General features: G+C 42.5%; 2 protein-coding genes across 10 annotated transcripts in view; one reads left to right on the forward strand and one right to left on the reverse strand.

Moving 5' to 3' along the window:
* Positions 1-567: 567 nt before the first annotated feature.
* SP1 (Sp1 transcription factor) lies at positions 568-24,461 on the reverse strand. 2 transcript variants are annotated; one of them, XR_008888462.1, is made up of 7 exons: positions 24,167-24,461; positions 23,546-23,637; positions 11,096-12,506; positions 8,790-8,958; positions 5,933-6,132; positions 3,307-4,565; positions 568-3,196 (listed from the first exon to the last, which is right to left on the reverse strand). XR_008888462.1 is itself a non-coding variant. In XM_056555237.1 (6 exons), the coding sequence occupies exons 1-6, from the start codon at positions 24,459-24,461 to the stop codon at positions 4,255-4,257; spliced, it is 2,478 nt and encodes an 825-aa protein (XP_056411212.1). In that variant the 3' UTR covers positions 3,268-4,254. The 2 variants fall into 2 exon arrangements, 1 of the variants encoding a protein (XP_056411212.1); XM_056555237.1 differs by lacking the exon at positions 568-3,196 and having other exon boundaries at positions 3,268-4,565.
* The window catches only part of SP7 (Sp7 transcription factor), a 189,938-nt gene continuing 188,230 nt past the window's right edge, over positions 22,780-24,487 (forward strand). For 7 of the 8 annotated variants that reach the window (XM_056555255.1, XM_056555245.1, XM_056555259.1 and 4 more), the window contains exon 1: positions 22,780-23,024. The gene's annotated coding sequence lies outside the window, so the exon portion shown is untranslated. The remainder of the gene's footprint in view (positions 23,025-24,487) is intronic. The other variant, XM_056555277.1, reaches the window with a different exon arrangement.

Here is a 24,487-nt window from a genome sequence, read left to right on the forward strand (position 1 = left end):
TGAGGTTTCCCCAGACTTGGACCCCTTTCTATACTGCTCTCCATAGTCCAGTTCTGATGTTGACAGGGGTCAGCATGGTCACTGACAGGTCTGTAGGTTCACCACAGTATGTTGTGATGCACCTTTGGGGGCATTTAATAAAACCTGTGCAGAGGAAAAGTTGCCCATAGCAACCAGAGGTCTCGTTTTAAACAAGACCTCTACAAAATGAAATCAGCAATCTGATTGGTTGCTATGGGCAACTTTTCTGCTGCACAGGTTTTGATGAATCTTCCCCGTGTTCTGACATTTTGCCAACAGCCATTTTTAGCAATCTATAACCATGGTCACCCATGACCATACCACACATTCACCAGTTTTGTTTCCTTACTCCCTCTTACTACTGGGAACACCCAAGCCCTTCTGTTGTAGAGAGGCTCCGACAGTTATTAGAACAGTTGCTCCCTTGTGAAAATTATACTCTGATCAGCTGTTTTGGCAGTAAATATAATGGTCAACTAGTGGCAACGGATTTCAATTAAACACAATGAAAGATTACTGTAAAGAAAAAACAAACACCAAATCTGATAGAGCTCTTAAGAGACTTTATTAAAAACAGAAACGTAATTAAGTTTACAAATGAGTTATAAACTACAGTAAATTGTCACCTTTATACAAAAGAATGGTTTTAAAATGCTTCCCATATTACACCAGGATAAAAAAAAAAAAGAAAATTATAATCATACATTACATATAGTTCAATTATCTTCTAGCTTTAGTTATTGCCAGTGTTAAAGAGTTTTAGGCACGGTTTATACATTCCCAGAGGTTTTAGAAACGTTAATGGCTTGAAGAATACTGCCCCACAAAATAAATGTAAGCGGAGGAAGAAACTTTGGCCAGGTCAGAAGTGACATTATGTTACGTACTAAAATACAGGAAGCCAACACTATCTACAATCCCAGTCATCAGCTTATCTCATTAATAGATGCCAAGGTTAACCAACGCTTACATATAGAATACTCCTACCATTGCATCCACTCAGACAGGACATAAATTTAAAGGTCGATTCCACCCTCTTCGAATGGTGAGCCCATTCTTTGACACAGAATTCAATACACCAGCACATCATTGTAACGGAAAGTCATGGCTACTCAATAACACCAAAGTAGTAAATCTGACTTAAGTGGAGTCCTGATTTTGTCCATGGAAATCATGCTACATGCAGACATTACTGTCGACACTTTTGTAGACTTGTCTTTCACCATGTAGCTCTTATCTTTTGGACAATTTGACAGATCCAAAATTCTGGACTACAATTACTATATTGATGCTGCCGCAAATTTTCAAGTGTCCAAGCAACTTTAAGCAAGTCGTTCTAGTAATGTCTACAAACAGCATAAAACATAATACATAAGTATCAAAACAGCTATACAGTCACCTACAACTTACTAAACTCATTAGCATATTTAATTTGTTTAACATGTTGCTTCCCAATTCATAATCTTATGGTGTACGAGCTATTTATGACAAATGGCACCTGCCATCTACCTACAGAATTGTCTACGACATGCAAACTTACAATCCACTTACTAGCTTTTCATTTTAGAACATGGCTCCTTTGCCCTATTTTTTTTCCTGTAGAAAAAAAAACTTTGTATTATTACATTTTGGACAAGTGACAGGTTTTTTGTAGCCACGCCTCTTCATAAAATTTACTGATAGGTCTTAAGAAATAGACATTTAGCTAGGCACGACTTAACATTACAAAATTGAAATTACTTCTAAAAATCATTTTACGGGACGAGCAAAGAAAACATTTACGGACGTGGTGCAAGGGCCAAATGAAACTAAAAAAAAGGGGATAGGTGCAAAGATAAACCTGCTCTTGAAAATGTATAACCTGGAGACCAAGGAAAGTTCATTCGTTTTTCCTCAGCTAACTGCATGGTAAAGTTGAAACAAACTTGGAGCCTCTTCAAATAGAAAACAGTTATTTATTTACAACAAATCGTAATATAGAGGTCAAGTCACAGAATTAAAATAAAACTATTAGCAATTACATAGGTTTCACTGCTGAAAGACAGGTACAATGCATAAGACATGACAATAATGTGGGGGGCACTCTTCAAGAAGTTAAAAAAAAAAATCATTGAGTGTGATGTATATATGAGTGACAACGGCTGACAAAAATGCATAGCTTGTAACTAACTGATCGTATTCCTTATAAAGTTATCATTTATGGTCTAGCCACATAATGACACATTAAGGCACAGTCATTGTGAAAAAAAAACAAAAAACACAAAAACATCTTCATCACATGCAACAGGCATTCCTGATGCATCTAACGAACACAAACCTCATCGAACCTTAGATCAAACAACCTCCACTTCTACAGCGAGACGCAATGATTTCTTATCTGCCAAGAATAGTCTTTATACCACGACCTTATGAGATCGGTAAACCTCTAGCTAAATTTTAATTACAAGCAGAATAAGATGACCAGAAATACCCTGTGGAGGTAACTATTGTATAAAAATACATTTTCATTCCATATGTGTAGGCTGTGTATAATTTATATAAAAATATGTAGGTGGAAGCCCCCACCAAATACAATTTTGGAAGAAAAAAAAAAAAAGCCAGGCATATTTACACAAGTCATTTCTTTAAAAAAAAAAAAAAAAAAGCCTCTCCACTAACATTTGCAAAGGTATGAGAACATGAGCAGGGGGACACAAACGTACACTTATGTTCATCATGCCATTCAATGTCCAGAAGCAAAGATCACACTACATATATTCAGAGACACTGAAAGAAAGGATAATCCTGCAGCTGACAAATGGGTAAAGGGGACAAGACAAGTTCATTTACCTTATTGTATGCAACCGATAAAGAGCATGTGCATTAAGAGTGTGGAAATGTGAGTTCACTAGTCTGGGGCACTACTGTTCAGGGGATTTTACTGCTCCACAAGTTGTCTTCCATTCTAAATGGACCATTCAATGCCAGGAAAGCAAATAAAAGATGCAAAACAATCAGCACTTTAGCAGCTCCATTGTGTGTTTAGCCTCCAAATTGTTCATACATCACTACGTACACAAGTTTGGCTTCACTGTTTTGCATTGATTCTGATTTCAAGTTTCCAAGCAAGCAACACAGCCAAAGCACCCGAGTGACATTTACTTAGAGTACTTAGAGTGGTCTTCAACCTGCGGACCTCCAGATGTTTCAAAACTACAACTCCCAGCATGCCCGGACAGCCATCGGCTGTCCGGGCATGCTGGGAATTGTAGTTTTGAAACATCTGGAGGTCCGCAGGTTGAAGACCACTGCACTAGAGTGTAGGCCAGGTACAGACAATCCTGCAGTAACAGTTTGTGACCCACATGGATCGGTATTATTTCTCCTGCTCAATGGGAATGTGACAGCTAGAGACGAAAAGGATGTAAAGAGAAAATGTATACATAATCGCACAAAATGCCTAAAATTCAATAATGTAGAATGCAATCTATCCATATTACAGATTAGCAAAAAACAAAAGGTTCTAACAAGATAAGGCTATGCAGAGTGACCAGAGTAAATTTTGGTCTAAGCACTTGTTATAATTTTTTGGCATTTTATTTAATGTTTTAATATCCTATATATATATATATATGCGTCTTGTTAAAAATGTATTGCTTTGACAATAATTCTAAAGGTCCAATGTTTACACATGTACCTTAGGTTTTCCTCTGTTTTTGAAAATATAAGAAAATAGAAATATTTATTATATATATATATATATATTTATGATAAAAAAGGAAGAATAGATAAGTCCTGGCAAACATCTTCACAACCTTCACCCTAAGTCAGGGGCATTACAGTGGCTAACTGCTGGTACTTACACTCAAGCCTATAGGTGTACCTGGCACTCCTTCACTTACACAGAAGGCGGATATCAGCCTTTATAGCAATTCCACTCCATTTAAACACATATTGTTACCTTCTTTCCAAACAGGAAGCCCTGTAGTTAACTGTAATATAATGTTAATCAATGAGGATGTATGTATGGTGGGGGGGGGGGAAACAAAAACAAAAAATAAAACGAAAATTGCTACAGAGCATGAGTCTCCCCACATTGAGGTTGGGAAGATAAGTTGGCACAAACTTCCATGTCAGAGACATTTGACATATTCCACATATATGCTTTTGGACCCATCATTCTTTTATAGCCCTAACTCCAATACCAAAACAAATTTTTCCCAATTATTTACAGTCCTGTCTGGACAAGGCCCCTCAGTAGCCATTGCCACTGATGTTGATTGACTGCAAGTCTGCCACTTGCATGACATTTATGCCGCTGCTGGCGAGGCGGGCAATGCCTTCAGGCGATATTGCTTCCATGGCTACCATATTGGTGGTGATTAGGGTCTGGGGGGTGGGGGTGGAGGCAGCACTTCCATCTGACCCTGTTTCCATAGAAACAGTCGTCATGGCTACTGGTCCAGTCTGCCCCTTCTTGTTTTGATGTGTCTTTATGTGCTTGGACAGGTGATCACTTCTCATGAAGCGCTTCGGACACTCTGGACACACAAATTTCTTCTCACCTAGAAAGCACACAGAAGTATAAATTACATTACACTGTCAATACATTCTAAGAGATCAAGAGTGAGAAAAGGTTATTGGCCTATACAACAGCATGCTAAGTGTAAAGTTAAATGGGTACTCCAGTGGAAATCATCAACTGCTGCCAAAAAGTTAAACAGATTTGTTACTTTTATTTAAAAAAAAAATCTAATCCTTCCAGTATTTATCAGCTGCTGTATACTACAGAGGAAGTTTTTCTCTTTTGGAATTTTCTTTCTGTCTTACAACAGCGCTCTCTGCCGACACCTCTATCCATTTTAGGAACTGCCCAGAGCAGGAGCAAATCCCCATAGCAAACCTATCCTGCTCTGGACAATTCCTGACATGGACAGAAGTGTCAGCAGAGAGCACTGCGGTCAGACAGAAAGGAAATTCAAAAACAAAAGAACTTCCTGTGGAGCATACAGCAGCTCATAGGTACTGGAAGGATTAAGATTTCTAAATAGAAGTAATTTACAAATATGTTTAACTTTCTGAAGCCAGTTGATTTAAAAAACACACAAGATTTTGGACCCTAGATGAAAATATGGTATAAAAAGTGCCATTAGTTTAAGGGGTACTACAGTGGGGGAAAAAAAGTTCTATATACACACACACATACATATACATACATATACATATATACATATATATATATATATATATATATATATATATATATATATATATATATATATATATATATATTTATTAGGGATCAACCGATCAGTATGGCCGATAATCACGATTTTGGGCATTATCTATAGCCGGGTTAGTGCTTACAGGACACCGGGAGGGACCTTACCTGCCTCCTCGGTGTCTGCTCCGTGCCGGGATCCCCTGTATGGCCGGCGCTCTCCTTCCTCGTCATCACGTCGTCGCGCACGTGCATCGGCGTGCGTAACGACGTGATGGCGGCGACGGAGAGCGAGGATACCCGGCCGGCAGCAGAGACGTTCCGGAGCGACGGGGACACGGCGACAGCGATGGAGCGACAGCCAGGGCAGCGGTGACTGGTTCGGAGCGGCGGGGACACGTGAGTATTACCTCCTATGCAGTGGTCTTCAACCTGCGGACCTACAGATGTTGCAAAACTACAACTCCGGGCATGCTGGGAGTTGTAGTTTTGCAACATCTGGAGGTCCGCAGGTTGAAGACCACTATTGGGTTCAGAATCTTTTTTTAAGATTTTGCACCTATAAATTGGGTACGTCTTATACGCTGGTGCGTCCTAAAGGGCAAAAAATACGGTACTTTATAAAAAAAAAAAAAAAAAAAAAAAAAAAGTGTAAGGTCTGAATTTTTTTCCAACAATACAGCGCCCCACTTTTTACAACACATTACTCACCGGTGTGGGTACGTTTGTGTCTCTGTAGCTCATCACTCCGGGTAAAACGCTTTCCGCAGAACACCCAGGTGCAGACAAAAGGTCTTTCTCCTGTGTGCCAACGTAAATGAGCTCTCAGGTGAGACGTCTTTCCATAAACTTTTCCACAGCCTGGAATATGACAGATATGCTGCTTTTTCTTCCCTGGGTCACTTGAACTCCTGAGAATAATAAGATTGGTTTGAAAATGTTGAAATTTAAAACTAAGCCATTTTGTAGTGTAAAGAACCAGTGTGTTCAACTTCTTCCTTGTATCTTGTACTAATAAAATACTTATCAAGGTTGCAGACTTGAGTCATGGGAAAGGAGTTAATGGCATGTGGAATATATTTAAACTTACCCTCGTGAATTGTCAGGAAATTACCTATTAGAATAAAGTTTTTGGGGGAGATTCATCAAAACCTGCCCATAGCAACCAATCATATCGCTTCTTTTATTTTTAGAGGCCTTTTCAAAGATGAAAGAAGCGATCTGATCAGCAGCTTTTCCTCTGGACAGGTTTTGATAAATCTGCCCCTTTAGGTGTATAATGTTTCCCCCCAATTTATGTAATGTCCTCACAACAATTTGATGCTTCCTGTTTTAAAAAATAATTTTCAGCTTATGTTGTGCACACTGCGGGCAGGGACACCTGTCTTTTAATTATCACATTTACCACCTATTAGGACATGTTCCCACCTTGCTGAAACCAATTTTTATGATCTATTTAGTCTGTAATAAAGCTGAACAGTGATTAACAATTAGAAAAGCTGTGGCAACACTTTGGGGCCAATTCACAAATCTATTTGTGAACACCACCTATTACACACAGGGATAGTTTCAGCCACAATGCGAGTACATAAGCCTTATAATGTTTGACTGCAATAACATCAGATCTATCAGTGACAACAGGAGGATGCAGCTTGGTCCCTAATGCTCAAAAGGAAAAGTTGCCCAGTTGCCCATAGCAACCAATCAGATCGCTTCTTTCACTTTGCAGAGGCCTTGTTAAAAATGAAAGAAGCAAGCTGATTGGTTGCTATGGGCAACTTGTCCTCTGGACAGGTTTTGATAAATCTCCCCCAATATGTTTTCATAGAAGGGAGACAACCAAAAACGTTGCTTTAGGAAATGATGACTAATCTGTTCTTTAACTATTGATTTTATTGGACAAGATGAAAAAAAGGGCTCAAATGTACAACCTCTTTAACCCCTTAATGACTCATGATTTTTAGAAGGTGATGAGGAAAAAATTAGTGCAAAAACTGAAAATACCCTAACGCTTTCAATTTTGCACCTAAAAATCCACATCATGGCTTATTTTTTTGTGCCACCAATTCTACTTGGCTGTGACATTGGTCATTTTACCCAAAAATCCACGGCGAAACAAAATTTAAGAAAAAAAAAATGCAATTTTGTATCTTTTGGGAACTTCCGTTTATACGCAGTGCATTTTTCAGTAAAAGTTACACCTTTATTCTGTAGGTCCATACGGTTAAAATGATACCCTACTTATATAGGTTTGATTTTGTCGCACTTCTGGAAAAAACATAACTACATGCAGGAAAACGTATAAGTTTAAAAATTTTCTCTTCTGACCCCTATAACTTTTATTTTTCCGCATACAGGGCAGTATGAGGGCTAATTTTTTGGCGCCGTGATCTGAAGCTTTTATCGTTATCATTTTTGTTTTGGTTGGACTTTTTTGATCTCTTTTTTATTCCTTTTTTTATGGTATAAAAAGTGACCAAAAATACGCCATTTTGGACTTTGGAATTTTTGGACGTGTACGCCATAGACTGTGCAGTTTAATTAACGATATATTTTTATAGTTCGGACATTTAAGCACGCGGCGATACCACATATGTTTATTTTTATTTACAAAGTTGTTTTTTTTTATTGGGAAAATTCATTGCAGTGGTCCCGAACAGCTCCTAGTTAACCGGCAACTTTTACTTTCACTTTAGACGCAGAGATTAACTTTGATCGCCGTGTCTGAAGGGTTAATACCAGGCATCACCGCGATCGGTGATGTCCGGTATTAGCCACGGGTCTCGGCAGTTGATGGCCGCAGGGACCGACGCGATATGACGCGGGGTCAGTGTGTGACCCCGCATTCTATCGCGGGAGCCCGCTCAGGACGTATGCATACGTCATATAGCGGGAAGGGGTTAAAGGGGTATTCCAGGAATTGTATTTATTTGACTATGCTACAGGGGCTGTAAAGTTAGTGTAGTTCATAATATAGTGTCTGTACCTGTGTGTGATGGTTTTCTCACAATTCTTCTGTGACCTTCACCCCAATATTTATTTTTACCAGCATACTAAATTACTGCTGTCTCAGATTTTTCCCAGGTTGCAATGCGGCCGAGACCTGACTCACTAGTCAGCTGATGACAGGGAGCCTGTCTGCTTCAATGGGTAGAGCGATCGCTTGGTGGGAGAGAGATCAATCTGGAACTACTGCAACAGCTGTAGGCACCCTGATTGAAAACCACAGGTCTTTTTGAATGGATGCAGTTCATTTATGTTTCAATGGGTGGGGTGGCTGATGTGTGGGAGGGAGGAAAATGGAATTGTGGGATTTGTAGCCAAAAAAAGAAAAGTCAAACAGGAAATACCAGTTCACAAAAAGCTAGCCACAGTATTATGGTAATCTCAGAACATAGCCATTTAGCCCCAAGACAAGCGCAGATCCTTCCTAAGCATGTCAACCTGTCAATGGCAGTGTCTGCCAGGTACGTACTAAAATCACTTTATGGTGGATAACCCCATTAATATACTGTGTGTTATGATGGTATTAAAGAGTCTCTTTACAAGTCCTAGCACACTTTCATACCTTCCCTCGCTGTCTTTACAGTAAGGACAAGTACAAGCCTCCCTGCGCATTCTCCGTCCAGGTTGTGGTTGAGGATCTGGGCTTGTTTCACCCTCTTCCATGGCAGAATGATCCTCGTGTAACCCATCAGCTCCAGTAGCATGAATGCTTAGGTGGCCAGTTCCATCTCCTGTTTTGGAACAGACATAAAATCACTTACATTAAACTTAAATCGCTGGTACGTTTAGGTTAAATAAATAGCTGTTATACAGAGTCACACAGAGCCTTATATATCTGTTTGCGCTTCTATAACGAAGAAAATGCTTTTTATTCTCAGGTGAAAAAGTGTCAAAGAGGTGTTCACAATCTCCTGAGGGCTGAAACGCCTCATTCCCCTCCCATCCCTGCTTGATTGAGTTAGCTGAAGGCAGATCCCTGACACACATGAAATTGCCCAAAACTATTAAAATAGGTTTATAATCCTGCACGGTAAACAGCATGGTAAACAGCTCAAATGTATTGTAAGAATTATTTTTTTTTTTTTTAAAGTGATCAAAAAGTCCCATCAAAACAAGTGGTAATGATTAAAACCAAACATCCCAGTGCAAAAAAAGGAGCACTTATGCAGCCCCTCATATGTAAAATAATAAATAAAGAAGAGTTTTAAGCATAGCCACAATCAGTGATTAGATAAGGAGCGGAGCAGGTCAGGGGAGCCACCGCTGGAGGTAGGCAGTTAATAACATTGAAAGAAAATGGTTAAGTCCCGATTAAAATGAAAAAATAAAATAAAGAATGAACGGAAGAAATATTGCATTCACTATTTCTTCCATTACTATCTTCCGTCACAAAATAACATCAGTTATTAATAATGGACTATAACAGATTAAAACGGATAATGTAAAAATCCCATAGACTATAATGGGATTTTCTAACGGACGTTTAATGGCCGATTTTCAAGGTTTTTATAACGGAACATCAAACGGATATTTAAAATGGATGAATTTTATAGTGTGAAAGCAGCCTTAGTTTGGCACTGTCAAATTCAACCCATGAAAATTAAAGACCTTTTATAATGTGGTTATTTTATTTAAAATTTAAAAGGCGTATTCAGACCTTCAACATCTTATCCCCAGTCCAAATTATAGGAAAGAATGCCTGATCGCAGGGGTGGGTCCCACCGCTGGGACCCCCCCCCCACGATCTCTGTGCAGCCCCCAGCATTCTGTGACGGGCGATGCTACCGAGACGTGACCTCATGGCCACCTCCTCTCCATTCATGTCTATGAGAGGGGGTGCGACGGCCCTCATATGGGTCCGTAGATGGAAAAAAAAATAAATAAGGTTATGCCTAGTAAAAGATTGGAGAAAAAATTGAAATGCAAAAATGAAAACTGGATGTGTTTTCAAGACCAGAAATGGGCTGTCCCCTTAAGGGGTTAAGATACCAATAGCTGAGTTGTGATTGGTTCCTATGAGCAAATTACTTCAGTCTTTGACAGATGGAAAAAGATACTGGCCTGGTTTTCCAGCCAAGGGAATGCCGCTGAGCAGCCATTTGCTGTACACATGGAACATCAATGGAAGTAATAAAGAGAACCACAGCGGAAACCCGGTGCTCGAGAAACCGGCAGCAGAGGAGGAGAATGCTGGGTGTATGTATGTATGTATGTATGTATGTATATATGTATATATGTATATATGTATATATGTATATATGTGTATATATATATATATATATATATATATATATCTATATATATATCTATATATCTATATATATATCTATATATATATATCTCTATATATATCTATATATATATATCTATATATCCTTGATGTTTTTAATGCAGCCTGGGCCACATTATAAACTACTCCCCTGGATGAGCAACCGCTTTAATGGTATGTAAACGGAGGGATATGCTTAATATTTTTCGCAGTATCAAATATGTTGCGTTTCCACTTCAAAACCAGCAAAATGCTTTCCAAACCCTGAGGATTTTGCATCCCAATTATGTTAATACTGTAGTAGAAAAAAATCCAAAAAGTGCTACTGTGTCAAAGACATCACCCAGCATGCACCTTGTCTCAGCTTCTGAGGTGAAAAATCATCAATTAAAATATTAAACATACCCTCTTCAACCATGTGTTTATACTTCATGGCTAAAACCTATAGTTAGGCTTTGACATTGAAAGGTGGAGGAGACAAGTTTAACTTTTCAGGGGCCAGCATTTATCTAGCTGCATTAGTTACTTGTGTTCTTAACATTACTGTTTTCATTATACAATTACTACAAGTAAAGCCAAGTACAATGTTTAACACTTACCAGCTGCATTAGTTATTGTCAGAGGAACCCCTTGAAGTTGGTGAACTTGTATTCCAGAGGCTCCTAAGGCACCTAGGTTAATGGTCTGAAGGCCCGGCATTGATGAAAGTTGTGCAGCATTCACAGTCACTGTGCCAGCTTGCATGGAGTTGTTACCTGACTGGCCCAGAGAGACTCCTTGCATGGGTGCAAGAGTGATTGTCTGTTGAGGGTTTTGAACTTGTAGGTTTTGCAATTGTATAGTTTGCCAAGTAACTTGCCCATTGGGACCCACTGTAGGAGTACGGATAATAATTGGACCTGTGTTGGACATAGTTTGAAACTGAAGGTTTTGAAGGGCATCTTGTGAGATGGCTTGTGCACTGAAGGTTTGGCCAGAAAGTTGTGCAGCTTGTAAAGTCTGGATAGTCTGTCCACCTTGAACAATCTGTGGCTGAATGAGAATTTGTTGCTGCTGTTGTTGCTGCTGCGATTGGTCACCTTCTTTTTGCTGGCCCTGTTGCATGGTGCTGCTGGTCTGCTGAATGGAGTCAGTAACCAAGCTGAGCTGACCACTTGATCTCTGAGAACTCTGAACTTGGACATTGGTCCCTTGCGTGCTGCTTCCACTGCTACAATGCAAGAGATTCATACCGCTAGCAGTGGTGCTGGTGGTGAGACTATTAGCATTTGTAAAGTAGGCATTGGCCTGAGAGGTGACCAGCTGTGATGAACTAACACATGAAGTAACAGGCTGAGAGTTATCCTGATTGCTACTGCTCAGTGTGACCGACTGAGATGTGGGTGTCAGCGAAGCTGCATTCACAGGGAGAAGGGTAATGTTGCCATTAAGAGCAACAGGAACATTGGTCAAGTACTGGGTCTGCCCTGAAAGGACATTATTGGCTAGACCCATCCCCTGAATAGGGACAGCTTGCTGAAGAAGGTTGGGCATGGTAAGTATGTTTCCCCCACCAGCCCGATTGGTAGTAATTATTTGCTGATTGGTAGTAGGGATGATCTGCAGCTGTCCAGAGGCATCCTGCTGGACACTGACCTGAGGGGCAGTGGTAAACTGCAGCTGCTGTCCGTCCACAGTCTGGAACTGTGGTATAACTTGATACTGAATATTAGGCATTACGCTCTGAAGACTGGCCAGCACCTGCTGATTTTGCACGTTTGGAGATGCCGCTACCACAAATTGTCCAGGAGCTATTGGACGGTTCTTTGAAGAGTTATCTCCTCCGGCTTGGTCCTTGGATGCAGAAGATGTAGATATTATCTGCCAGCCATTGGCTGTTTGTGCTATTTGGGCAGTGCTCAAATCCAGTTCTGTTGCACCCTGCTGTTGGCCCGCACAATTTCCATTTTCAGGAGGCTCAATTCTACTACATGTAGCAGCCAATAGAGCCAACGGAGACGGCTGGGAGTCCTAATAAAAATGAAATAAGTAATGTAAAACATAGGGTCACCACATTACACAGCAGAAAGCATTTACAATGGATGGGTATAGAGGATAATTACAGCAGAATCGAGGTGGGATTATATGGGTAAATGCCTACTGCAGGCTATACTAACATTTTAGTGACCCAACAACAACATGTCAGACATCAACACAAAGGAACCCAAAACTTATGAACCACTCAAAGGTGTAGCATGATGTAGCAATCATTATAGGTATAAATTGCACATATAGGTAGTAGGGATCGAGCGATTATCGGTTTGGCAGATATTATCGGCCGCTATTCACGATTTTGGAAGTTATCGGTATCTGCAATTACCTTGCCGATAACACGGGCGCTTTAAATCAATGAACTGCAGCGGCTTTTGCGGTGCCAGAGACCGCCGCCATCCCCTTCTCTCCCCGCCTGTCCTGGGGTCCAGCGTCCAACCACCGCCACCCGCTTCTCTTCCCCCTGACAGTCCCGAGTCCAACCACCGCCGCTGTCCCATTGCCTCCCCCATCCCCAGTGTTTTAACCCCTTTACGACAATGGATGTAAATGTACGTCACGATGACGTGGTACTTAACGCACCATGACGAACATTTACTCTCCGACATGACCGCGAGCACCAGACAGGTGCTCGCGTCATGCGCGGCAGGTCCCGGCTGTTATCGCGCGGATGTCCGCCATTAATCCCTCCGATGCTGTAATGAATACAGATCACGGCATCTGCAGCATTGCGGTAGTGTGAGTGGATGATCGGATGGCCCGCAGCGATCCGATCATCCAGCATGGCGGCCAGAGGTCTCCTCACCTTGCTCCGGCCGTCTCCCGGGGTCTTCTGCTCTGGTCTGAGATGGAGCAGACAAGAGCAGAAGATGACCGATCATACTGAGCAGTGCTGTGTCCTATACATAGCACTGCTTAGTATTAGCAATCAAAGGATTGCTATAGATAGTTCCCTATGGGGACTATTAAAGTGTAAAAATGAAAGTAAAATAAGTAAAAATAAAATAAAAAAAATAGTAAAAAATTAAGTTAAAAATCCCCTCCCCCGATAAAAATTTAAAAAGTCCTTTTATCCCATTTTACCCGCATAAAGTGTAAAAAAAAAATAATTAATACACATATTTGGTATCGCCGCGTGCGTAAATGTCCAAGCTATTAAAATAAAATGTTATTTATCCCGTACGGTGAACGGCGTGAATGTAAAAAATAAATAAAAAGTGCAAAATTCCTTTGTCACATTTTATTAAATAAAAAAAAAAATATATAAAAAAAAATTTATAAATAAGTTTCATGAACACAAATCTGGTATCAATAAAAAGTACAGATCATGGCGCAAAAAATGATCCCTCATACCGCCGCTTATACGGAAAAATGAAAAAGTTATAGGTCGTCAAAATAGAAGGATATTAAACATACTAATTTGGTTAAAAAGTTAGCAATTTTTTTTTTTAAGCGCAACAATAATAGAAAAGTATATAATCATTTTAAATCGCATTGAACCACAGAATAAAGAACACATGTAATTTTTACCGTAAATTGTACGGCGTGAAAACCAAAGTTTGCAAAATTGCGGTTTTCTATTTAATTTCCCCACACAAATAGTATTTTTTTGGTTGCGCCATACATTGTATGGTAAAATGAGTGATGTCATCACGCAGGACAACTGGTCACGCAAAAAACAAGCCCTCATACTAGTCTGTGGATGAAAATATAAAAGAGTTATGATTTTTAGAAGACTAGGAAAAAAAAATGCAAAAATAAAATTGGCCTGGTCCTTAAGGTCAAAATGGGCTGTGTCCTTAAGTGGTTAATTACCTGTTCCCTGGGTATGCACTACTTCTGGCTCCTGCAGCGTCCTGAGCTGTTGCTGCGCAATGATGAGTAAAGTCCTCAACGCGACGTCACCATCAGTGCGCACAGTGACAGCTCAGGACCCCCCTGGAGCCAGAAGTAGCGCGGACCCCAGGAACTGGTAATTATAACACCAGGGATGGGGGAGGCAATGGGGCAGTGGTCTTTGGACTCAGGACCGGCAGGGGAGAGAAGGGGTATACATCGGTTACTGGCAGAAAAGTATGCATGCATCCCTGAACCACTCCATTCAATGAACTGAACAGTCCACTGGTGACTAAATTCTGTCCATTTCCAAAATTATACTGTAATTTTGGCGGAATAAAAGGAATGGCCTCTGGCACTACGGAGTCCCATAAAATAACAGTATGATAATATTTGACCTAATATATTAACTAGTTTTACACATTCTATCCACTTAGAACTCCGGCAAAACTAAACTTATCCCCTTATCCACAGGATAAGTAGCTGATCGCGGGGGTCCCAGAGCTTGGACCTGCGTGATCTTCAGGACAGGACCCCAGCTCTTGCAGAGTAGCACATGTGGTCTGCTGGTAGACTGCACGCCCACCGCTGATTTTGACGACCATTCCAGAGCGATGATTATTCCTGAGTGCTGTACTCGGGTCTTTTTGGCACTCCCATAGAAATGTATGGAGCATGTGCTCCTGACCGAGCATCGGGTCCTGTCCCTATGAACGCAGGGGAGGCTCAGACACAACCCCCCCCCCCCCGATCAGCTACTCATCCCCTATCCTGTGGATAAGTTAATTTTTAACAGATATCTCCTTTAACTGAATGGGCACTGCTCGGGTGCAGTGGTAAAAAAACTGCACACCTTTGCCATTAGCTGATGTACACCATAAACAGAGCACTTAAGTGATAAAGCCTAAATAATATGTAAAGCTGTATGGTTTGCCCACAGCAGCCAATCACAGATCACCTTTCATATTTTAACCCTTTAAAAGGACCAAGCCCATTTTGACCATAAGGACCAGGCAAATTTTATTTGTGTTAAAGTAGTTTTTCCTCCTCGCCTTCTAAAATCCATAACTCTTATATTTCCATCTACAGACCCATATAAGGGCTTGTTTTTTTTTGCGTGACCAACTGTACTTTGTAATGACACCTCATTTTACCATAAAATGTACAGCGAACACAAAAATTTTTAATGGAGGAAATTAGGGGTGACAATCGGCAAAAATTTTTAATGGAGGAAATTAGGGGTGTGAATCGCGATACCAGTGTGGCGATTCGATATATCCCGATATATCGCGATACCGTCTAGGTGACGATACATCGCGATATATCCCGATTCTGTTTAAAAAACAATGTCTTTTACGCTTTTATTAAAACTATTTTATTTTATTTATTTTTTTGTACACTTTATTAGTCTTTTAGGAATCATTAGATTCCTCAGACAGATGAATAGAGTTCTATTGAACGCCATTTATCTGCGATCCATTGATAGAGCCTGGTCCAGCCAGGCTCTATCAATGACAGAGCCACGGAGAGCCTACACATCTCCCTTTAGACGCCGCTGTCAGCTTTGACAGCGGCGATCTAAAGGGTTAATAGCCAGCCGCGGCGATCGCCGCATGCTGGCTATTAGCGGCGGCCCCCTGCTACTAAGAACAGCCGGGGGCTGCAGAGTATGGAGCAGGCACGAGTCGAAGCCCGCTCCATACATCCAGAGCGCCGCCGCCGCCGTGTCAGATCCGGCTGACAAAATGTGCAACTTGTATCTCCTGATGCCCGGGACATGCTTTCTGTGCATCAGGAGATACAAATTCCACATCACTAAAGCGATTTTTCACTTGCCGATACTGAATCGATTCAAAATATTTTTGAATCGATTCAGTATCGGCAAGTGAAAAACCGCGATAATCGCGGGAATCGATTTTTTCTTACATCCCTAGAGGAAATGCAAATGCAAACCGCAATTTAGCAAGTTTGAGGGTTTTGTTTTCACACTGTACACTTTACGGTAAAAAGGACATGTTTTCTTTAATGTGTGGGTCAATTCAAATGATACCCATGGCTACATACTTTATTATTCTACTGGTTAAAAAAAGAAAATTCAAACTTTGTACAAGATAAGCAGGTTTAAAATTTTTGCGCCGCGAGCAGTATTTTTTTTATAGCTACCACATTGGCGTATATGAAACTTTTAAATCACTTAATTTTTTTGGAATTAAATGCAACAAAAATAAAAAAAACAATCAATTTGACTTATTTTTAGTCTTACGCCGTTTATCATACGGGATCATAAACATTATATTTTGATATTTCGGACATTTATGCACGCAGTGATACCAATTAGGTTTATAAATTTTTATTTTAAAGCTTTTGAGGGGGTAAAGTGAGAGAAAAGGGACAATTACCTTTTTTATTGAGGGAGGGGATTTTTCCATTTTTTTTCTTAAATACACTTATGTCTATTTATCTATAGCAATCAGTTGATTGCTAATACTGTTCAGTGCTATGCATAGGACACAGCACTGATCACCATTATCGGCGATCTTCTGCTCTGGTCTGCCCGATCTCAGACCAGAGCAGAAGACCCCAGGAGATGGCCAAATGCAGGGTCGCCATTTTAGATCCCCGCGGCAGCCATGATTACGGCATCTGAGGGGTTATTGGCGGACATCAGCGCAATCGTGCAGCGCATTGGAGCAATGCTCGTGGTGACGTAAAGGACGTAAATGTACGTCCTGGTGCACGAAGTGCCTCCGCACCAGGACATACATTTACGTCTGCGGTCGTTAAGGGGTTAAATGAGCTCTGGGAACAAGAAAGCCGAGTTGTAATTGGTTATGAGCAAATCAGTTTTTGTCTACAATAGATTAAAAGATCTAGGCCATGAAAGGAGAACTCCAGAATGGAAAAGTTGTCCTCCATACTGCCGGCAGTAAAAAAAATTAAAAATTTATGGATACATACCTTCCTTCGCTCCCCCGGTAACCCACTCCGGTCTCTGTCGCGATCCTCTTCCTGGTTGCCGGCGAGCACCTGCTACCGGGACCAAAAACATCAGCCTATCACCGGCCGAGTCAGGATTCCACTGCGGCCGGTGATTGACTGATTGCAGTATGACACGTCGACCACCGGCAACGAAGAAGAGGATCGTGGCAGAGACCGGAGTGGGTTACCGAAGGAAGGTATGGATTTTATTTTTTTTTTACTGCCGGCAGTATGGAGGGCAATATTTCTATTCTGGAGTTCTCCTTTAAAAGTAGCAGTGTCAAACAATCATTACAACTAGAGATGAGCGAACTTACAGTAAATTCGATTCGTCACAAACTTCTCGGCTCTACTGTGCTGAATCCTTTCAGGCCATCATGAACAGCAAACAGGTGTATCATCCCTCTTCAGTATTTTTGTGTATTTAAGGCTACATTCACACCTTGTTTTCAGCCTACAGTTGAAGGATCTGGCTGGGGGAGGGGATAACCGGGCCCTCCCTTACCCCAGTGTTGAAATCCATTTACTTTAATGAGTCAATGTAAGTCAAACGATGACTCCGGTCGGCTAATTTTTTACCCATATGTGGTTTCCTGACCGGACCTAAAACCGTAGTATACTACACTTTTAGGTCCAGTTACAAAACCGGATATGGGTCAAATACGATCCGACCGGAGTAACTGTTTGACTACGGTCGGCTCAGAGTAAATTGATTTCAGCACCGGTCTGGATGGGGTACGGGAGCACTCCGTTTTCCCCTCCCTCAGCCGGATCCGGCAACCATAGGCTGAAAACGAGGTGTGAATGCCGCTTTAATTTACAAGTTACAATCTATATTATTAAATCTTGTAGTATTCATTTAGGCCAATGAGTCAGAGGTTTCTGTTGTGTAGAGATCACTTCTCGGCACCCCTATTATCACAGAAAGGATTACAATGAAAGGTAACACTGGATGATTGTCACAGCTCATCTCCTCCCACCTCCCTACAAAAGTGACCTATGCACATGGCACAGGGCATGCCCACAACTCTCATAAGTCAATAAATGTTCTCTAGACTACAAGTTCTTAAATAAATAGGAGACAGCAAGAGTCCTGCCTACCCACACACAGATACCAAGCAGGCTGTCACTGATTGTGGGGGGATAGAAAGGGCTTGTGCACACCAGTACGGAGCCCCATCCTGTTTGGGGTAGTATCTGATATAGTTTGCCTTTTTTTGGCTCTGAACAGACTTTTTTCACAATGCACACCACTGGGTCTCACCGGATCCTATTGATGGAAAGGGCTCTGTCAGGTGTCCAGTACTTCACAGGAGTTGAGCAGAAGGACGAAGCCCAAAAAAGAAAAAAATTATAAAAATGTTTTTATTGTTTCCTCTGCTAAACTCCTGTCCTTTAAAAAGTACCTGTCACCAAATAAACTGTTCTCAACTCAGGCCATGCTCCCTAACTACTCCCAAAACCCCTCCAGCCCTTAGAAAAAATGTCAGAGCTTTAAAAAGCTGTGTATCTTACCTCTCTTCTTGCTCACCATTTCCCAGCAGGAGAAAGTAGGCGTTTCCCAGCAGGCATGACATCACTGAAGCCTGCTGGGGTCAACTTCCGCCCTGGTTGCAGTGCTGTGATGAATCAAAGACACAGGCTCTGCGCATGTTTCAGTCTGTGCAGCATTCAGTGAGGCTCTCCTGCAGATTTCAGTCTGTGCAGCTTTCTGTGAGAATCTGAAGCTTTCACTTTCTGTGCAGCTGTAAATCCAGCTAAGTGTATAGCAGTGTTTCCTCACCAGGGTGCCTCCAGGTGTTGCAAAACTACAAATTCCAGCACAGCCAAGTTCTTCAATATCTGGAGACACCCTGGTTGGGTAACACTGGTGTATAGAGAAGCACTTCCTGAGTTTGGACTCCTGACAGGCCAGGAGGAGACCAAACTCACTATTAATTGTGGCAGGGTACAGAACAGAGCAACCAAGTGGCTGTTTTTTCTATTACATTTTAAACATATTTATGTTAATAATTTTAAAAGCAAGTGAATGGGAAAGTGTATGCTAATTACACAAGGAACTCTATATTAAGGGTTTTATTTGGTGACAGGTACTCCTTAAGTTTTAACTTAGCCTAAGCAAGACTCCTATACTAAATCCCATTTACCTGTATCTATAAAGCCTTTCACATGCACATAATCAAGGCACTTGTGAGCTTCCATTTTACTACATATATACAAATAAGCCTGTTGATTTTTTGTTTTCTCATTTAATATGCTTGTACCAGCTTACTGTATTCTAAATACTTTAGTGGGCAGTCTGATTTTAACTGTTATGAAGTGTTTACAGTTCTATGGTAGTTATTCATTAGTGATCATACACTGCACATGCAGGCTTACTGGAAAGGTAAAAGCAATTGCTAGAAGATGAGTAACATACAGAAATAAAAACATTTGGCCTAGGTGTCATAGGTATGGACCTTTGTTTTTCAAAGCTAATCACAATCATCATTGTAGTGTAAGTGAAGCATTTTTCTACACTTTTTTTGCATATCATGCGTATTTCCAAAATCAGTGGATTGTAACTCAAAATCAGCAGAAATGTGAAAACCAAAAAGGCATAAAAAAGAGGACACTTGGGCCAAAATAGCACCAAATAGAAAAAAAAAATTATATTATATAGACACACGCATTTATTTGAAGACACTGAACTTGGTGACCAAGGTAGACAAAGTATAAAAAGGTTTTCAGGCAAGCCCTTAGCCACTCCCGGTCCAGTACCACTGCCCAGAAGTGCCCCAATTATATGTCCCTCCGCTTGCAGTAGAGTTCCATAGTTTTCAATAGCATTCTGCTGCTCTGGTCATAATGTGGAATCGCCACAGCAGAATTCTACTAGCTGAAAGTGCATCCGCTCAAAGAATGAACATGTTAATTTTTGGGGACAAATTCCACTGGGACTGCATTGCCAGCTATGGAGCTTACAATGTCTGTGCGGTCAGCCAGCTGAATTTTTGTGTAGGAGAGCCCTTAGACAAGCTGATTATTGCCCGAGAACACTTCTAGCAATGTTTGCTCCCAATAATTGCAGCACCATTGACAAAACCAGTCACATAATAAAACCACTGTAAAATGTTCTGCTGCAGTTTGCACAACCTCACCATTTTTTTTTTTGCAGAGATTCTGGAAAGTCATGGTAACGGGAAGAATTGGGGATGACCATAAGAGTAAAGCGTGGCACGAATGATCCAGGGAGCGCTCCAGTCAGGACAGTGACTAATCCAAGCTAAATTAACAAACCGTGATCTACAAGACTGGCGATCATTTTGTGCACTTGTTGGCCTGTCTAAAAGGGTCCTCAGCTCATTGCTCTCCAGTCAATCACTGGCCTCAGTACTCACCAGCAGTAACAAAAGAGCCCACTGACTAGCTGCAGCATCTCATGTGATGCCACTGGGGCACTTCTGCCAGGCAGTTCAGAGTGGCAGTCCTGAATAAGGAAACATACAATAGGCAAAGTATTTTTATTTTTTGCTCCCACTGTGTGCCCTTAATTTTGTCAAAGAACGGGCAGCAGAAAACTCCTTTAGAGTAGGGTCACATGTAGCATATACTCAACATATTTCACACTGCAAAATCTGCTATACAGCAAGAACTACGCTGCATATTCTTCTAAAAGCAGACACACAGGGCTACCCTGGCAGACCTGTGTGAGCAGTGAGGTAAGGTGGCGTAGCCCTGTGTGTGTCTGCCCTTAGAATATGCGGCGTATTCTGCGCAATGTGAAATGCGCCACGTATGACCCCATATAGTCACACATACAGTATACTGTGCATATTTCATAACTAGGATTTGAATATGCAGATTTGAAGCAGTGTTCAGTCAGTTTACATCAAAATCTGCAGCTTCAAATTCAGTGCAAATATGTGCAGGATACTGTATGTGTGAATAGACCCTTAAAGGGGTTATCCCGCAATGTAGTTATCCCCTACAATGTTTAGGAGATAAGCAAATTAATGGGGGTTCAATAGATGGGCTCCCCACCAATCCAGAGAACAGGGAGAAAATTACCCCGCCCCCCCCCACGGAATCTACTAAGTGTGCCTCGCATGACCATTGCTCCATTTCTTCTCTAAGGAACTTCTGAACAATCCAGGGTACAACAATAGTCAGCAGCATGTTTGGTCCAGGAAGACCTGTCAATTTCATCTCCATAGTCGTAAAAAAAAAAAAATATATATATATATATATAAAAAAAAATCTGACCCCCCCCCCCGATGAGCTGAAATCAAGTATAGGGTCACACAACGTATACGCAGTATTTCACTGTGCAGCGGGAAATATATGGTGTTTTCGTCTGTTAGCTGACACATAGGGCTTATGCTAGGTAGCCCTATGTGTTTAGTGAAGTTAGGAGGAGGGGACGTGCAGCCAAGTATTGGCGTATGGCCCCCGTCTCAATACCTCTCTAAACGCACACAGCTGCAGCACATTTCCCGCCACACAGTGGATTTTGAGATGCGTGAAATATGATATATAATATATATATATATATATATATATATATATATATATATATATATATATACACACACACAGTGGTCCCTCAACATTCGATGGTAATTTGTTCCAAACGACCCATCGTCTGTCGAATCCATCGTATGTTGAGGGATCCGTGCAATGTAAAGTATAGGAAGCTGTACTCACCTGTCCCCGCCGCTCCGGACCCGTCACCGCTCCCGATGCTGTCCAACGCTACTGCGCCGGTGCGGCGAGCGTAGTGACATAACGACGCCGGAAAGCGAGGCCCGGACCATGGAGAAGATGCAGAAGACGCCGGAGGATCGCGAAGTGGACCCGGAGCAGCGGGGATAGGTAAGCGAACCTGCCCGGGATGCTTAAACTGCTATCCGACAGGATAGCAGTTAATGCGATGGCCCCGACATATAAAAGCATTGTATGTCGATTTTATCATATGTCGGGGCCATCACATGCTGGGGGGTTACTGTATATAGTAAAATAATGGATAAGCAGCACTACCAAGCTAAACAGCAATGAAGTCGGGTGCAAGCGTCCAGTTGATCCCGGTCACGGATCCCAGGTACACAAAAGGAAAATATGGTCGCAGCACTCCAAAAATGGTGAAAAAAAAAATATATGTGGCTTTATTCCATACAAAAAAAAAAAAAAGACAGCAGCAACGTTTCGGCTGCCTGTGCAGCTTTTTGTATGTAATAAAGCCACATTTTTTTTTCCACCATTTTTGGTGTTGCGACCATATTTTCCATATATAGACCTGACCCTAATTGTGGGATAACCCCCTTAATACTGGGTTTACATGCCTCAATTCCACTGCCATTGAGCAACTGGGATGTGTAATGGCTGCCTCAAGTTTATTCAAAAGCCATTTGACACAAATTAATACCCTTGAAAAAATATAAGCTCCGATGGCCATAAAATATTTAAATCTTAATCTACAGTGACAGCAAGATGTGTGCAGGCATAAGCAGAACAGGACGCAGAGCAAGGGTTAATACAAAAGAAGAGACGAGAACATGCTCTAGAACCTGTTCTAGATAGAACGTTCAGCATTAGAAGCTTCCGTGGTAGGTCACATGACTGCGCACATATAACCGCTCATTCACAACATTCATCAAGGATTAACAGCTCACGTTTCACTGGGTCGGGGCTTATAATGGCCAGGTGAGTCACGGAGCGACGTCACCAGATACATCCTATAGAAACCATTGCCAAACAGCGCTCCTCAACCAGTGCCGCAACGGCCATGCTACATAACATTACTGTCCGCCAAGCAGTGCGCCTCCAGCTGTTGCAAAACTACAACTCCCAGCCTGCCCGGACAGCCGAAGGCTGTCCGGGCAGGCTGGGAGTTGTAGTTTTGCAACAGCTGGAGGCACGCTGCTTGGGCGAGACTAAGTTACAGCATCCCATATTAACCCATTCACTGCCAACATGAGCAAAAACCATCCCCCACCCCAGTGTGCCAGCATGTAAACAATCCAGCATGTCAGGAGGATCACAGAACAGGAGGGACAGGGCAAGGAGGATGGGTTTCTGGAGCCTGCCCCATGTGGGTGGGTTGGCAGCCAAATGGTGGGAGAGCCAGGCAGCAGGGCCGAGACTACTCCCCGCACCCTCCTCCCGGCCGTGTGTGTGAATGAGGGGGGAAGGGCTGCCCGGCGGGCTGGGGTGGGCGCACCTACCTGCCCCTTCTGGACAAATCCGCCTCCTCCTCCTCCTCCCGCCCGGCTCTCGGACTTTCCTGCGTTGATGTCGTCGGTGTTGGGCTCCTGATCTGCAGGGCAGAGATATGGAGTCAGTGCTCATTCTGTAGTGCGCACAGTGACACAACAACATGGCGGGCACGACGGGGAAGCGCCACTTCCGGGACAGGGCAGCGGCGGAGGCCTAGAGGGACACACAGGGGAACTAGGGGGCATAGATGAGGTACAGCGGACAGGTCAGGGAGCGGGGTCACCACAGGGGAGGGGGGGTAACCTCTAGACTCCTACCCCACCCACCTGGGGGGACAGCGAAAAGGGCGGGAGAGGTGGAGAGACAGGAGGGAGGGGATCCTCGCCACCACCTCCGATTGTGGGGCAAGTAAAAAAAGGGGCGAGGTAGCACAGGGACAACGAGTGAGGGCGGATATCACTGCGCATACAACCCCCATGTCTGCCCCGGTAACCCCGGCCTCACCCTTCGCTCTGGACCGGCCTACCTGTCCTAAGCGCTAACCCCTCCGCTCCGCTGACCCCTCCTCTTAAGTATCTTCCCTTAATAACACCCCTCGGCCGGCCCCGGTATAATCCGCCATTTCTTACCGCTCATCTTGTCCGGGGGGCGCAGGCACTTCACACAAACCTCCTCTGACGATAGCAACCTAACCTGCCTGCCGCGCGGCCGAGACGGAGAGCAGGCGTGGCCACGGGCGGAGATGGACAGCCTGCCTGACCACTCCCGCAGAGGGGCGGCTCCACCCGCCCAATGGGGTGGCGCGGTGGGCGGGACAAAGCGCGAGAGTGACAGGAGGAGAGGGCCAATGACAGGACGCGCCGCCCTCCTCCGCCACGGAATGACGGATTTGGAAGGGGGGAGGGTAGAGAAGGAATGTGGCATGGGCGGGAAGGAGGGCGTCGCCTCTC

The sequence above is a fragment of the Hyla sarda genome, chromosome 2, assembly GCF_029499605.1.
Source record: "Hyla sarda isolate aHylSar1 chromosome 2, aHylSar1.hap1, whole genome shotgun sequence".
NCBI lineage: Eukaryota > Metazoa > Chordata > Amphibia > Anura > Hylidae > Hyla > Hyla sarda.